The 17,290-nt window shown below is 43.6% G+C and overlaps 1 protein-coding gene across 4 annotated transcripts in view; it reads left to right on the top strand.

Moving 5' to 3' along the window:
• HDAC7 (histone deacetylase 7) overlaps positions 1-17,290 on the top strand; it is a 302,233-nt gene that overhangs the window by 163,034 nt on the left and 121,909 nt on the right. Inside the window, exon 1 of one of the 4 annotated variants that reach the window (XM_066584321.1) lies at positions 16,450-16,518. The exons of the other annotated variants lie outside the window; for them this stretch is intronic. Coding sequence (XP_066440418.1) covers positions 16,464-16,518 — 55 coding nt within the window. The 5' untranslated portion in view covers positions 16,450-16,463. Of the gene's footprint in view, positions 1-16,449; positions 16,519-17,290 lie in introns of those variants that run through there. 4 annotated transcript variants of the gene reach the window in all.

Raw genomic sequence — 17,290 nt, 5'->3', positions numbered from 1 at the left:
CGGCTTGCCGGGCAACCGGCGGCCGGGCAGTGACGTTTCTGTGCGGGGCTCTGCGAGCCCCACAGAGAAATAGAACATGCCGCGGTTTGTTTGCGCGCGAGATTTCGCGCGGACAAGCCGCGGTTTGTTTGCGCGCGAGATTTCACGCGGCTGTCTGCCTAGGATTGCGATTGTTAACGTAATCCTATGGCAGCTTCCAAGGGCGGAAATTCCACGGGAAATCCCACCGTGCAATTTTGGCCCGTCTGCAGGCGGCCATACTCTTAGAGTAAACAGGTTTTTGGATTACCCCTTACTGAGCATCTCTCCCTTTCAGGAAGACCATTTATTTTTAGACCCAATAACCAGAACACAAATAAACATCCACTTTTGCCACACTATTTAACCCCTTTGTGACCCGCCTATTTTGTGCCTCATTGCAAGAGCCATAACTCGTTGACATATCCGTATGAGGACTTCTTTTTTGTACGACATTTTTTTTTTCTTTTTTTAACACCACCACTCTAGGATACATATAATATGTTGTATAACTTTTATTCCTTGTTTTTTTGGTGGTGGGGAGATAAAAACCAGATGAATCTGCATCGCCTCATCCTAAGATCCATGACATTTTTATTTTCTGGCAATGGAGCTGTGTGAGGTCTTGTTTTTTGCCGGAAGAGTTGTAGTTTTTATTGGTATCGCTTTTGGGGTACACATGGCTTTTGGATTGCTTTTTATTACATTTTTTTAAGAGGCGAGTAGAGATGAGCGAGTATACTCGCTAAGACACATTACTCGAGTGAGTAGTGCCTTAGCCGAGTATCTCCCCGCCCGTCTCTAAAGATTCGGGGGCCGGTGCCGGTGACAGGTGAGTTCCGGCGGTGAGCAGGGGAGAGCAGGGGGGGAGAGAGGGAGAGAGAGGGAGAGATCTCCCCTCCATTCCTCCCCGCTCTCCCCCGCCGGCCCCTGAATCTATAGAGACGAGCGGGGAGATACTCGGCTAAGGCACTACTCGCTCGAGTAATGTGCTTTCGCGAGTATACTCGCTCATCTCTAGAGGCGAGCAAAAGAAAGCTAGGCTGTACTTTTTTTTTTTTCCGGCGTTCACTATGCAATATAAATAAAATGTTTGGGTCATTATGAATGCAGTAATACCTACTATGTGTTGCTTTATATAATATTTTTGGTATTTTATCCATTTACAACGAGTTTTTGTGGGGAAAAATGCATTTTTTTTATTAAACTGCTTTTTTTTTTTTAAATTACAATGTATTGAACTTTTTTTAAAACTATGTTTTAGTCCCTGAAGGCGATTGTAAGATGCAATCATTTGATCACTAGGATAGTACACTGCAAAACATACGTAGTGCATTCTACTCTGCTGGGTTCTAATAAGCTGAGTTACATGGCAGATATGAAGGCCTTTGTCAGGCATCTAGTTGACATGGGAATCCATTGGGACCTTTGCAATTGCACTGCGGTGTGCCGATGGGTGACAGAAAGAGCCCTATTCCCCTATCATCCCCTTGTCATCTCCTTACATGCTGCCGTTGCTATTGATTGCGGTGGTAAACAAGGGTTTACATTGTCAGGATGTGAGGTTTCTCTGTTCCTGGCTGTTAGAGCAGGAGCCTGGCTGTCAGTAGTCAGCTAAGCTACCGCCTTAAAAAGATGTATGCGGGTTTAATGTCCATTAGTGAAGTCAGAATAAAGACTGTGGTCAATAAGGGGTTAAGAGATCATGAGAGAGTAACATTTATAAAGAGTCTCACAAATCTAAAGACCCAAGGAGCATTAAGGAACAGCCGGACCCAGGAGTCTTACAGTAAATCACATCATTTCTTAACTTGCTCTTGAGACGTGACGGGTCGAATGAACTTGGGCCACGTTGCTCTGGACATTGCACTGTTCTTCTAGTCAGGGGAATGTGACTTGCGCCGCCAAGAAAGGGTTGTAGACTGTATTTTTGTATTTAAGGAACTAGAAGAATTTCATAAGAGAATGAGCCGTGTCATCTTGGTGCAAACTCCAAGTATTCTTACTTTAAAATAGAACCGAAGAGAACATTTCACAAACAACCACAATATATTTATATGCAGAAAAAAGGAACTATCTTTTGATAGCCCGAGATGAGGGAACAAATGATTTCAAGGCATTTCCTGAAAAACCAACTGTCATGAGATATTTTGGTAACAATAGAGATTTCACTGCAGTTTTATGCGTCGTGAGAAAAACGTGTGGTTGCCTAATATCTCTGTAGACATTGGTGTGAAATGCTTGATTATTGCTCTATACTGTAATTCTGGGGTGTAATTCACAGTTGTTTTGCCATATGAGGAGGAACTATACAATATCAGGCAGGTGGTGGTAAAGGTGTTGTCTAGTTGTAAACTATTGATATCCTATCGCTAGGATAGGCCATCACTACTGGATTATTGGAGATCTGCCACTTAGGAGCTGCTCTGATCAGCTGTTTTCTGCACTCATGCCCTAAGATGATTTATGCAGGAAGCAGACAGCTCTGTTCCTTCTGTAGTGGCCAGGCGTGGTATTACAGGCAAAATTCCCATTTATTCAAATCGGAAAACTACCTGTAATACCAAACCTGGCCACTGCAGTAGTAATGGAGCTGTCTGCTTCCTGCAGGAATCAGCCCAGTACACAAGTATACTGGTCCAGGAAAGAGCTGATCAGCATGGATCCCAGATGGCAGACCTACAATTGATGACCTATCCTAAGAAAAGGCTATCTATAGTTTACAACTGGACAATCACTTTAATATTATGGTTGAAGAAAAACGGATTGTAGTAAGTTCCTTTCAATTATGGGGCAAAACCCGCACCAGATTCCTTAATGCACATGCAGATTTAGCAGAGTCCTTGAAGGATTTCTTAGAGGCAGATTATTACACTGTAAATGACATCCGTGTGGACACACCCTAAGGATCCCTTATGTTATTGGTGAAAATAGCATGAATAAAGAATAAAATTAATAAAATTAAGATTCGACCCTTAGGCGGCTTCAACATGGGCAACACGATATGGACGCAGAAAAAAAAATTGCAGTGATATTGCATTGGTGGTCTGTGTGATATTGCTGCGAAAAAGCTAAATTTTTGTTGCCACAAAGTCGTGCAACTTTGCTGCACCACCTATGGGGATTTTTGAGGGGGGGGAGGGGTGTTTGAAACATAAGCCCTATCCCAAAAATAAGCCCTGGCTGCAGTACAAAAACAAAACAAAAAAATACATCACCTAAAAGGTGCAGTCATCTCTGGCGCTTGCTTGAAGTCTTCTGCCAGACCTTCCTGAATCGGAGGATCAAAATCCCCACTTCCAGGAAGGGCTGGCTGTGATTGGTTCATGAGCAAGCAATCAGAGCCATCGCTTGATGAACCAATCACAGCCATTCATTGATTCATTGAATGGCTGTGATTGGTTCCTCGAGTGCTTTCTTTGATTGGTTTCCGAGCGTGGGGCTCAGCCAATCAGAGGCAGAGCTTCCTGGAGACGGGATTTTTCAAAGTCCCGACCAGGAAGATCTGCAGGAGAATTTCAAGCAACTACCGGGAAGCTTCAGGGGAGACAGACGGGGAGCTGACAGCACCGGAGAGGTGATGGATTACTTTTTTTTAAAAAAATTATGCAGCTAGGGCTTAGTTTAGGGCTTTTACAGTAGGATTTTCTACCATCAAAGTTGCATCGCATTGCACGAAAACTGCATTTTCGTGCGATGCATGCAACATATAGGGAGGCTCCATAGGGAAACATGGTCTACATTTTTATTCTTTTGTAGCTTTAGCCACATGGGGACTTGTTTTTTGCATGACGACTTGTATTTTTGATTGGCACATCAACTTTAATGAATTTTGCTAATGGGGGATTTAATTAAAAAAAATGCATTTCCGCAATAGTTTTTTTACTTTCATTTTTACTGACTTCACTATTTGGCGCATTAGTGTAAATCCCTACTAAATTTATATAGTTTGATTTACGCTTTACTACTTATGTACAATAAAAACAATAGCACTTGTGCCGCTATATTCAGAGAGTCAGAACTTATTCTTACATTGATGTGGCTATGCAAGGACTTGTTTTTTTGCGGGATAGGCTGATGTTTTCATTGCTACCATTCTGCAGACTTTTTGACTGCATTTTATTTTGTTTTTCAGAGATGAGTTGAAAAAAAGCAATATTAGCATTTTTTATGATGTTCAGCGTGCAGGTTAAATAACATGATTATTTTATAATTCAGGTTGGTACAGATGCAGTGATGCCAAATATGTATATATTTTTAATGGTTCCATTTTTTTCAATAATAAGGGACTTTTGGGGCTTCTAAAAATATATTTTTAGTCCCAGTATGGACATGAATGGGCGATCCTCTGATTGCTCACATAATACACTGCAATATTTCCATAATGTAGTATATTATGCCTGTCAGCATAACTTTATAGGTAAGAGTCTAATAGGTATACAAAGATGACAGATCTGGGGGCCTTCACCAGCCCCTAGACTTCCATGACAACCATTCAACACATCACATTGTGTTGTAGGGCTGACAAAGGGGCAACAAAGCAAGCCTCCTCCCTCTATCTTACCACATAGTTGCCATTACTATTGATCGTGGGCCTATGGGGTTGTATTGCTGGGATGGGAACTTGCACCATCACAGGACTGTATAGGTACAGTGATTTGTGGGAAGCGCTTCTTACTAGATATGAACATCAAATGTTGCAAGGGTTTTTAAGAGCCTGTAAAAATAGAGATTCCTCAGAAGTTGCTCCTTACCATATTCACGTCTTAGCCCTCCATTCATATGATATGGATTAAATTAACAGTGTAAGGCTTTGGTGATTGAAATCTGTGAGCAGGCCAACAAGAAAAATCACTTTTTGCTGATTTTAGCTGGAAAAGATAGATGTTTAAGTCATAATAAACTATATGAATATATGCTGTATAAAAGCATCCATATGTTCATGAAAATACCGATACCCCAATGCCGTAATTCTCTTGATGTATAATAGGTTAAATACGTCTGTTTTATATCCATACATTCCCAATGACATCCTCTAATGGCATCCGAGGCTGAGCACGTAGAATGGCTGATAGCACACATTCTCAGAAGAAACGAGTATGGGCAGTAGATCAGGACTGAAGACCAAATGAAAGAAAAGTCATAAAAATATAAAACCAGACTTGTGCCGAAGACTTATTTAATGGGGATTTCAAGAATTTACTAAACAGACTTGGTCAGGAGTGGTGACAGATAATCTATGAAGGGTTTTCCCAGAGACTGGGCAACATTTTCCAAATTTCTCTAAGGTTTCCATTTATTGGTATTCTTTAGAGATGAGCGAGCACGCTCGGTAAAGGCAGATACGCGAGCGAGCATCAATCTTCTCAACTAACTGCATACTCCTCCGAGCAAATGCGGGGGGGTGGAGCAGGGGGGGGGGGGGGGTAGTGAGAGAGATCTCTCTTTCTCTCTCCCACCTCCACCACCCCCCAGCATTTGCTCGGACAAGTATGCAGTTACTCGAGAAGAGCGATGCTCGCTCGAGTATCTGCCTTTACCGAGCGTGCTCGCTCATCTCTAGTATTCTTCTAAATGTCCATCTACCAGTAAGAGAACTTTGGTGTAAGCGATTTCCGGCACATTCAGTGAGCTCTTATCGCTCCTGTGTTAAAGCACAGGGGCAATGATCATTGGGATGACTGCCAGATCCTTAAGCACTCAACATTCGTCCATATGATGTCCATGTGTAGTCCCACCTGATGTCAATCTAATCGGACACCACCCATTGACAAATAGGTAAGACGAACAGCACTCCAAGATCCAATCCAGTGTAGGCTTCTTCAACAATTAAAGATGGTCATGCAATTGCATGCATTGATCATCACAAAAAGATTCTATGGCGGTCTAAGCTTGATTTAGTAAGCGGTCTAGAGTTAGCATCCATAGTATGGATGCTACCAAAATGTAAGGCCCTGTTGACATTGTCGTTAAGGCCAGAGTTTCCATTGCTATGTGGGTTATGGAACCAACAGTGGTGCCAGATCCATCATACGTTGCATGTCAACTGCAGCCAATAAACCCTATTGTGTATAATGGGGTCTATAAGGTTTCTGGTATGGTGTCCGTCATTTCACTGTAAACTATATCGCTGTGTGCTGCACTATTTCTTCCAGTGATTTAGTTGAATTTTTGGTGGAGGCTCCGAGCTGAACCTTCAACATTGATGTGAACAAGTCCACCAAAGGCCAAAACAAGAGCACGGATTGTGTGTACAGGGTAGGTACCACATAGACTTGGTCAAAATAAGAGGAAAATAATTCAGCATTCACTCCCTGACCGTAATGATATGACAGCATCTGTGTGGTGTGAGAAGTAATGTGTAATCTACGCCTTGGGGAGATAATGTAACACCCTGTCTGGTTTCATATAGCTATTTTAGAGCATACGGCTGTCAGAGATGAACAGAAAAGTCTGTTCTTTTTTCCCTCTTAAGACTTAGGAATCTGGAAGCCGTGACACGGATGGACAGGCATGTATTGCAGGAAGGGAATGTGTATGGGGTATTGTGGGAACATTACACAGATCCCTATGTGCTTCACTTTATTTCTGGGGAATCACACAGGAACTCTGACGTAAGCCTGGAGATATTACACTCTTCAAAAAGTGACATGCAGACATCACGCCGTATTTCAGCACAATCCCTTTTCTTAGTCAAATGGAATGAAAAATATGTGTCCCCTCTGACTAACATTGGGCATAAGGATTTTTTTGTTGATCAGAAGAATTTAAGAGATTTATGTGGATTTTTACCTTTTAACACTATTTTACATAGGGAATGAATGTACATTAAAAGTAGAGATGAGCGAACGTGCACGTTTAGGACAATTACTCGATCGAGCATCGCTTTTTTCGAGTAACTGCCTACTCGGGCGAAAAGATTCAGGGGGTGCCGGGGGGCGGCGGGGTGGAGCGGGGGGGTAGCAGTGGGGAACAGGGGGGAGCTCTCTCTCTCTCTCCCCCCCCCCACCACCACTTCACCCCGCAACCCCTTCGCTCACCCCCGGTGCCCCCAAATCTTTTCGCCAGATTAGGCAGTTACCCCAAAAAAGTGATGCTTGATCAAGTAATTGTCCCAAACGAGCACGTTCGCTCATCTCTAATTAAAAGCTAAAGGGGTTGCAGCGGAGAATAAAATAATAAAGCATGCTCACCTCTACTCAGCCCCCCCAATGTGCGGCTTTATGGCTCCCACTGCCCGCTTCCAGGTTTATGGCCCGGTGACAGTCAGATGACCGCTGTGGCCAATTAGAGGCCGCAGCATCAGTGTCCTAAGCTCCTAGCATCATCTAGCTCAGGATTTGAGGGATGATGCCAGGAGTTCGGCTGGTGACACTGCAGCCTCTAGTTGGCCACAGTGGTTTCCTGACATCCACCAGATTATACACCCGGAAGCTGGCTCCATGGAAGCTGTTCAGCTCTGTACCGGGTGGCCAAGGATAAGTATGCTATATTTTTTTATTTTACGCCAGGCCTGGCTGCTTGGAAAGTTTTTTCTTGTATTAATAGAACCCCTTTAAAAGAGTTGTGTAAGGGAATGTGCACATCGGCATTTCCGTTTCCTACTCCGCTTAGGGAGTGGAAAGATAGTACCCCAAATAGATCCGTCTTATGTTGGAACTCAATGGTTGGATCCGTCTTATGTTGGAACTTAATGGTGTAGAACAGACCCAATTGGCTATAATGGGGTTCATTCGGTTTCCATCGGGGCTTCTGGCTTTTTACAGGACCAAATAGCGCAGAGTGCTGTACTATTTTGTATTGTTTCTAAAGAGAATGAGAGAGATGGATGTTCTGAATGGGACCTGTGATACTAATGTTCACGAGCCCTAGCTTTGTAAATAGCTTGCATTAATAGTCCTGTACTGTTCTTCTTACTGCCTGTATTATATTCCTGAGATGAATTTACAATTCTGAAGGCTTCAGGGCTGAAATCTCCCAGCACTCCACTGTAGCCCAATGTCTATGGAGCTTTTTTGGTGACTTGAATTCTAGAAAGTGTAATCTTTAGAGGCAGCAATTTAAAGTGATCTAAAGAAAAAACAGTTTTGAAAATAAAATGCAGCATAAATGAAGACAAATAAAACAAAATCAGCGACATTAAGGCTGGGTTCCCAGGGAACGGAAATCTCGTGGCTTGGCCGCACCGAAAAGCCGTGAGATTTCCGCTGGAGAGCCATAGCTTCGAAACCTGCTGCATTTCGCCGCGTGAGTGGTTCGACCGCTGGCATTTCGTTGCGGCTTTCTCTCCCCATAGAGAGGAGTGAGGCCGCAAGAGAAAAAAAAAAGGAATTGACATGCTGCAGCTGTCAATTCCGCGCCGCATCGCTGGTTCCGCCCGGCTTTGCCGTGACAGATTGCCTGCCCATGTGGATGAGATTTTTGCAAAATCTCCTCCACATGGCTGGTTAATCCCTGGAGTGGAAGCTGCGGGCAGATTTGCCGCACAGAAATTCTGCACGGAATTTCCAGGGCAAATCCGTCCAGTGTGAACCCAACCAATTGGTGCATATTATACAGAGCAGATAAAAGAATCTGAGGCATAACGAGGCCACTGTAACTCCACCCAAGGACTTCAGTACAACTGGATCTGATTATAAGCACTCAATTGTTTCAAATAACAGCCGGCAGAATTGTGAGTGCAGCTCTGGAGATAAAACAAACTGAGGATTAGATAAGATAAGAAATGTAAAGTATTTACAAAGTTTTGCAACTTTTTAGGTATCCATTCGTAAGGAGAACATACAATTTACTTGCTTTCTGCACAGATTAAGATTAGCAACTGAGTATAATTTTAAATATATTTTAAATGGATCAAATCAATGGCCTTTCCAATATCAGCTTGAACTCTTGCTAATTCAGCATCCTAGGGAGCCCTGTGCTGATTGAGATATCATGAGAAACACATTCCTGCTGTCACTACTCACTTGCATGTCTCAACACTTGATTCATATCCTGCTTTGTTAGCATTTATTTATTATTAACCTTTAATTTTGACCATAGAGAAAAGTTCCAAACTAAATGACTAACAAAATAAATACATGAAGTTTTTCTATTATCGGAAATCTTTTACTAATCTATTTAGTTGTTTTTTGGTCTTACACGAGATAACATAACAGATGCTGGCTGAGGATCACTAGTGGTAGCAATTATAGTACCTATGTTATGGCTTGTCGTACTTGGTGACAACCCCTATTGTCACTATGATGGAAGCTACTAGTGGTTGTCATCCAGTATGTGTTATCTAGGCTAATTATATAGATTAATGATCAGCACTAGTCTGTGGATAAAATCCGTTCACTCCTTTACTGCTATGACTAAGAACGGGTGTTCCGCTTGAAACGCGTAATGTTGTATGGATTGTTTTACTGTAAACATGCATTTATCGATTTTTTTTCAATAAAACAGTGTAAAGATTTTATCTGCAGACTAGTACTAATTATTACTCTATCCTAGTTTATGCATCTCGCAAACCAGTAAGATGATATTTCATACCCGTGGGATATCCATAGGACTTGATGGGAAATTCAGGATAACTGTTGACCAAGTGGGTATTTGGCCAACAGCTATTGAATGTGGGTGGACAACTTTAAGGTAATTTTGTAGGATGAAATACCCTCATTCAATGCTGCAAAACTGTCATATAACAGTCACATTCCAAAATGGAACATGAACTGCTTAATTGGTGCTGTCTAATAGGAGAGTGTCTCTGTGGTTCTGGACATGGTATGATTAACCACAGCTGGGTAGATGGATAATTATGTCATTGCTGGTATCTCTAATTACAATGGTCAACAATGTGTAGCACAAAGAACCATTTTGTAATTTTACACCTAGATATAATGTTGAGTCCTCTCCATGGATACCCTCTTGCTGTGGGGAAGGGGCCTATGGTATCTGATAACATTGGAAGCTATGATGGTGGTAGTGTATTGATCATCCAACTGTATAAGGGCCACTGTGGTTGAGTCAGTTACAACAATAAACTCTCAGAGCCCTTTCCAATACACAACTGTGTAAAGCAAGGCTGTGTCTTGGCACCAACCCTCCTCACGATCTTCTTCAGTATAATGCTTTAGAAAGCCACAGTAGATCTGGACGACCAGGATCGTGTTTACAATCGATACTGTACTGATACTAACCTGTTTAACACAAGGAGACTGAAGGCCAATACTAAGACAATGAAGCAACGTGTCCGAGAGCTAGGTTTTTCTGATGATGTTGCACTTGTGCCCCACTCGGAGCCAGCACTATTTGGGCTGGAGATCAGTTAAAAGAAAACAGAAGTTTTCTATTAGCCCACTCCCTAGGAAGACTAACCTTCCCCCCGTTTCACCATTGGCAAGTCAGAGCTGAAGGCTGTCCATTAGTTCAGCTACCTAGGGTATATGATCTTCTCAGAGGCCAATATTGATAAAGAGATTGACTGTCAAAGGCAAGAGACAAAAGAGTATGGTGCAACAAACACCTGAAGAAAAGCATGAAGATCAGTGTGTATAGAGCTGCCTTACTGACAACCCTTTTACACGGCTCCAATTCACGGGTCATCTATAGTCACCATCTATGACTCTTCGAGCACTTCCGACAGCACTGCCTCAACACTGTTCTTAACATTCATTTGTACAATTTCACTGCTCACAGTGGCAGAAATCACTAGTATCAAAGCCATGCTGTTGAAGACGCAAGTACGCTGGGCGGGAAATATTCGCAGGCTGGAGAATCACCAAGATTGTGCTGTATGGCGAGCTCAGAACTGGTCACCAAATCAGAGGAACTCCAAAGAAGAAGGATTCTCTGAAGCAGTCCCTTGAAGTTTGTCATCTTGATTACGAGTGGTCTATTCTAGCCTCTGATCACCGAGCTTGGAGCCACATAACGTACCAAGATGCCTTCTCATTTGAGGAAGCTGGGCTGCTCTTGAGGACAAGAAGAAACGGAGAAGGAATCATGACACTACAGCACCGAATTCAGGATGAACTTTCCCCTGCAAACGCTGTGGCCGGATCTGTCTATGCCGAATTGGACTTGTGAGCCACCAGCAAGTCTTCGAGAGGAGCAAACAACCCCCTACTTAAATCTTTGTTCGATAAGCCAAGCCATAAATCCATAATGTTTAGTGCATACCCACGTACCTAGCCTACAGGTTTAGAAACTTCTCTTGCAAAGAGTGGTGAAAAAAAGAATCCTAAGAAGGGTTTCAGGTAGTCCTTGATGAATCCCACATACCCCCACATTGATAATATCTCTTATAATAAAACACCCTAATGCCTTGGGCTACATGGCCACATCTGGCACTGCACACGTGCCATTCCTTCTGCTTTTTGTGTTAGAGCAAACTAGAAGTCTCTGATACTTGTATTTGACTTAATTGTGTCACACCCAATAAGTAAACTATATGAAGTGCAGCACATTTAGATATTTCCACGTATATTAAAAACATCTGGTGGATATCGGACTTTTTCAAGCTGACATCACACCATTCATATGAATGTTTAAAGATAAGAAATACTTTCTAGCCTTGGTGAAATCACGCCCCACGAGTCCCAAAAGGACCATTCATATTTTCTTCAGCTCACAAAGAAATACATCGCAGGAGTCTTGTTATACGCATCAAAATTGTTTCAGTATGAGTGCATAAGTGAAGAAAATGGAAAAGTGTGCGGGTCATATTAAAGGAATCTGTTTATCTTATATCTTTGCCAAATACAAGTGGGAATGGATGACACATCCAAGGCAGGACACAGACATACTAGACGCTATGTGCAGCCTGCGACATGATTAGGAACGGGGCTAAAAATATGGACTCTTGTATTGTAGACACCCATGAGTCAGCTCCGCCGGAGCTGCTCTACTACACAGTGCCAGGTGTTGTGTGATTCATTTGGGAATGTTGACTGCGCACATTTTAGGGTGACAACTTGTCAAACCAATAAGAATGTTGTAAAGAACTTCTGGGTCACAGATTCTTATACCCCTTCTTATTTCCAAATGATCATTGTCTGAGGTCACTAGGCAACAATACTATGTGGACATTTTGCTTACAGGAAGAAAAAAAAATTATTGGAGGACATCCGTGTACATGCCCCCTGTGCATGGATATATGCACATACATGCACTGCTCAAAAAAGTTAAGAGAACACTTAAAGGGGTTTTCCAAAGAAATACTATTCTCAGGATAGGTCATCAATAGAGATGAGCGAACCTACTCGGCCACGCCCCTTTTTCACCCGAGCACCGCGATTTTCGAGTACTTCCGTACTCGGGCGAAAAGATTCGGGGGGCGCCGTGGGTGAGTGGGGGGTTGCAGTGGGGAGTGGCAGGGAGAGGGAGAGAGAGGGCTCCCCCCTGTTCCCCGCTGCTACCCCCCGCTCCGCCACGCCTCCCCCCGGCGCCCCCCGAATCTTTTCACCCGAGTAGTGAAGTACTCGAAAATCGCGGTGCTCGATCGAGCAATTACTCGAAACGAGTAGGTTCGCTCATCTCTAGTCATCAATAGTTGATGAAGCTCACCACTTAGACCCTCTCTGATCAGCTGATTGGGCATCCGCTGTTAGCGCCACAATACAGTAATGACAGGCACTTTTAACTCCAGGCGCAGCTCTCATTAAAATCAGTGGATCTGCGCCTGCAGTTACAGATGCTGGCCACTAAACAGGGATCGGAGCAACAGCTTCCACTCTGTTCCCCTGTGTGAAGCGGCACCCGATCACCTGGTTAACCACAGACCACAGCCGGTCAACTAATGTATTGATAACCTATCCTGAGGATACGTCATCAATAGTATTTCCCTGGAAATTCCCTTTAAGCATCACCCTATAACCCCAACTTACTTACATTTCAGGAATATAAATCAGTCCAGTTAGAACGCATTAGTGATTGTGAATCAATTTCATCTGCTCAGGGGCACTGGAGAGGCAACAGCAAGACATCCCCCAAATAGGGAATGGTTTGTAGGTGGGGGCCACAGCCAATGACTCTCTCCTTATCCTTCCTGACTGATTCTTTTCTAGTTTTGCATTTCCCTCCCCCAGTAGTAGATGTTGGAGATGGGAAGCAGAGGCATAAATTGAAGCTCCTGGGTCCCAATGTAAAATCTATAACAGGGCCCCCAACTCTAATGCTTCATTCATAGTTCTGGTCTACTTATATGTGCCCCCTAAGGCTGAAGAGACCAGGTGCAACCACATCTTCTCAGAGACGTCAAAGTGGGAGAGCCTTTTACAGGGAGTGGCCTAGGTGTAGTACATCTAACCAGAATGTTACTGCTGTGAAGCAATCAAAGACTGGATACACAATGACACTGATTGACTCACAGGGACATCATCTAGACCTCCTTCCTTTTCTTCTCTGTCTGCTTAAGTGTTCATGATTTCTCCAGAAAATTCTTGCATCTGCAAAGTTTGTGGCCCAGACGTCTTTGTCACCTATTAAAAAAAAATATGATGTACAGTATAATCTCAAGTCAACCGGAAATGCAGATTCTACATCCCCATATTGTAAAACTTAAAGGGGTTGTCCAGTTGTAAACTTCTGATGGTCTACACTTAGGATAGGCAATCAATAGTAAATTGACAGGGGTCCACTGCCCAGAAACTCTGCTGATCAGTTCTGCACTGGATCAGTGTGTTGATGCACCGAGTTGATTTCTACAGGAAGCAGACAGCTCCGTTCTTACTGCAGTGGCCTAGTTTGGTATTACAGGCAAAGTTCCCATTGACATCAGTAATTTCTGGCTAACAGCTGATGGTCCCAGGAGGCAGACCCCAACTAATTATTGATGGCCTATCATAACGCTAGGCCATTACTAGTTTACAACTGGATATCTCCTTTAAGAAAGCTGGAGTATCACAAGCCAGTGTGCCTCTAGGCCATCCATCACAGTCGGACTGGTATTACGAAATCCAGCCCTACGGCGTGTGACACAGTGACACACAGTAGTCATCTGAGGCATGTTCTTGTCATCAACAATAGGATTTTGCTTTACTAGTGGAAAAAAACCCAACACGTTACATAACAATGTGAATAATTGTAATTTCCAACTTAGGCAACAAATAGTTTCATTTTTGGTGAGCCTGTAATGTTACATTATGAGGATGAATATACAGCAATTTGCTAATATAGAAGAGTCACTTGCTTCATACTAACTATGACTGAGCAGTGTTCCAATAATTTGCTCATAAAGTCAGGGAAAGTAAAGGGATTTTCCAGTTTTACTTGAAGTACAATAATATTGTATGCAACTTTCCAATAAGCACTCTGTATGAATTCTTCAAAGTTTTCAACATCTCTGCAGTAAGTGAATATTCTTTTAACCCCCAATGACTTTGCAAGGGGTTGATCACTCATGTCTGGGAGTCAGGCTAAGTTTTTTCAAGTTTGGGCCTCATGAATAAAAAAAGCAATCATATCTTCTTTAGAGGGGAGCAGCCACTCAAGACATTTATTACCTATCCACCAGATAGGGGATAACACCTGATGGCTGGGAGCCTGATCCCAGGGACTTCCACCGACCCCCAGGACAGTGCACTCCAAATGCCTCATGTGAATGGAGCATGCATGCATGACCAGCCTCCATTCATGGACTATGTTGATGCATTTCCCATAGTACTATAAAGTGGATGGAGTGATGATCATAGATGTGCACTGCCACGCCATTTATATGTGGCATTCAGGGTGCTCTGTTTTGGGGATCAGTGGGCATCCCAGCAGGCATTTATTACCTATGCTGGGTAGGTCATAAAGATCTTAATCGGGAAACTCTTTAAAGGGGTTGCCTCACGAATGGTTTTATCTGCCATGCAGACACCACAGCCATGGCTCGTCCCCAGGTGCACAGTAGTGGATGGTCCCAGTTGTGCAGAATCACTCCATTCACTTCAATGGGACTGCCAGAGACAGCCTTATAACCAGGGGCATAGCTGAAGACCCATGGGCCTGGGTGCAAAGGTTCTGTTTGCGCCCCTCTCTTCCACATACAACCTCTATTCTTGTCCACCAACCCTATACCTCATGTTTGAGACATGGGGGAAGTATCCCCAGAGGTGGATTAAGTATCCCATTAGTCCTGGGCTGCATAAAGAATGTAAGCCTTTCATTAGCCTTAATATTTAGAATGATCTGACACTTATTTCATAGATACCAGAACCAAGCTTGCTGAATAGATACAGTACTAGAACAAAAAACTTTCCGCATAGATACAGTAACAAAGGCATGCATACTACATAGATAAGGCACCAGAACAAAGCTTACTGTATAGATACAAAAACAGAACAAAGCTTAGCATACAGATACGTGAACAAAACACATGTTATGTACATAGCTACAGTACCAGAAGCAAGCTCACTACAAAGGTAAAGTACCAAAGCCAAGCTCTGTGCCAAAGTGGTGAAAATAAATGTGTTGCTTGGAAATTGCCCAATATTTGGATGCGCCTATATTTGAAGTTTGTTGTTTTTGTCTGTAGTGTAAAATGCGGAGGATTTTGCGCAGGTAACTGTGCTTCGGAAAATAAGCAGCATTTATGCTATATGTGGACGTACAAATACTATGGGGTAATATATATGGGGTGTAAAAAATTCTGCAGCATGGCAGCATCAAAAATCTGCAGTATTGATGTGGAGCCTTACTGGTATTTGGCTGAGGATTCACAGCTGATCTGAACCTGCAAAGCCCTCACTGCAGCGCACATCCCTCACCCAACAACTGCTATTAGGAGGCGCTGCTGGTCAGGCGATACACCCACTTTCGCATCACCTGATCGCCGGTGGCGGTTACAGTATCGGTTGCCAGGATTAACGCTGCAATATGAGGTGAAAGAAGTGGCGTTGCAGGTTCAAATCTGCTGTGCATCCGCAGGTGAATACCAGTCAAGATCCACACCAATCGTGCGCACTTTTGATGCGGAATTGCTGCAGATTTCCGCCATGTGTAAACGCACCCTTAGGTCGCTTTCACGCAGCTGAGAAAATCGTGCGAGATTTGTGTGCTCTTTTGAATGGGGGGGGGGGGGGGGTCATATACATTTCTTGCATCATAGTGCGGGACATACAATATTGGGTCACCAGCCTCAGGTGCAGATTTGGTGACTGTGGCTTAGATGCAGATTCTCTGCAGAAAATCTGCAGCAAATGCGGCCCATGTGAACTTACCCTAAAGGCCACAACTACAATAAAAATGTGCACACACTCAATTTTACTAAAATACACAGTTTTACACACACAGCTACACGAATGCACAATATGTACCTTTTAAGAAGTTGCAGCGGCAGACAAGCAGATCAGCTGCATACTCCAGCGGGGGTCAGCCCAGGTGACCGGGCCCCACCTCCTGCTGATGCCTAGTAGCCATCTGAATTTCGGCAGCACTTAGCAAGTAAGCTCTGCTCCCAGTTAAGTGGCTCTTCAGCAATGGATTCTGTATCCAACCAACCTGGTTGTGCCACCAAAGCGCCAGACGCGGAAGGTTTGTTGGGGGCCGGGGGGGGGGATATTGGTTCATAACCTGTAGCTACTTGTAAAGTTATAAAGTGCAGTGCAGGTCATTTGAAGCGGCAAGGGGGGTCTGTGGGCCCCCCTGGCTCAGGGGCCCAATCGCAGCTCCAGACCCTTGTGACCTCTTCACACAAGTGCTGTTTTAGCGCAGTATAGGCGCGTGACAAGATCACGTGAATTCCAGCTATTTGAATTAGCCCGTTCACACGCTCGGAGGTGCGGGGTGTATGTTATCCAGCTCCCATAGGAGTCTATGGAAAGCAGTCACCACAGATGGGTCAGGTCCTATCTTTCTCGCACCACGGACCTTAGATGCAAGCTTCGCAGTCACATGTCCTATCCTTGTTGGGTGTGAGGATTTAGTGCGTCTAAAATTCCTTCATCTGAACGGTTCTATAGGAAACCATGGGTTCACATATAAGCGTGTTCTGTGCGCGCCTCCAATGCGCTAAAACAGCGCTCATGTGAACGAGGCCTTAGGGATTAAACCTGTGCTGAGGCAACCCCCTTAAGTACATTGGCAATTTTCACGAGCGTGTTCCGTGCGTTGTCAGCTCACAGAACTCGCATGTGAGTAGAATCCATTATTTTCAGCGTTTCATTTACATGAGCTCTTTTTCGCTTTCACTGATTAGTGCGAGATTGGAAAATGGCTGCATGTCTTGTTTTTGGCCAATTCTGCTGCAAGAATCGCCCATTATTTCCTATTGGAATAAAAAAAAACACGTGTGAAAAACACCTAC

The sequence above is a fragment of the Eleutherodactylus coqui genome, chromosome 1, assembly GCF_035609145.1.
Source record: "Eleutherodactylus coqui strain aEleCoq1 chromosome 1, aEleCoq1.hap1, whole genome shotgun sequence".
Taxonomy (NCBI): domain Eukaryota; kingdom Metazoa; phylum Chordata; class Amphibia; order Anura; family Eleutherodactylidae; genus Eleutherodactylus; species Eleutherodactylus coqui.
The sequence above is the reverse complement of the archived record's forward strand: the minus strand, read 5'-3'. Positions and strand labels throughout refer to the sequence as shown.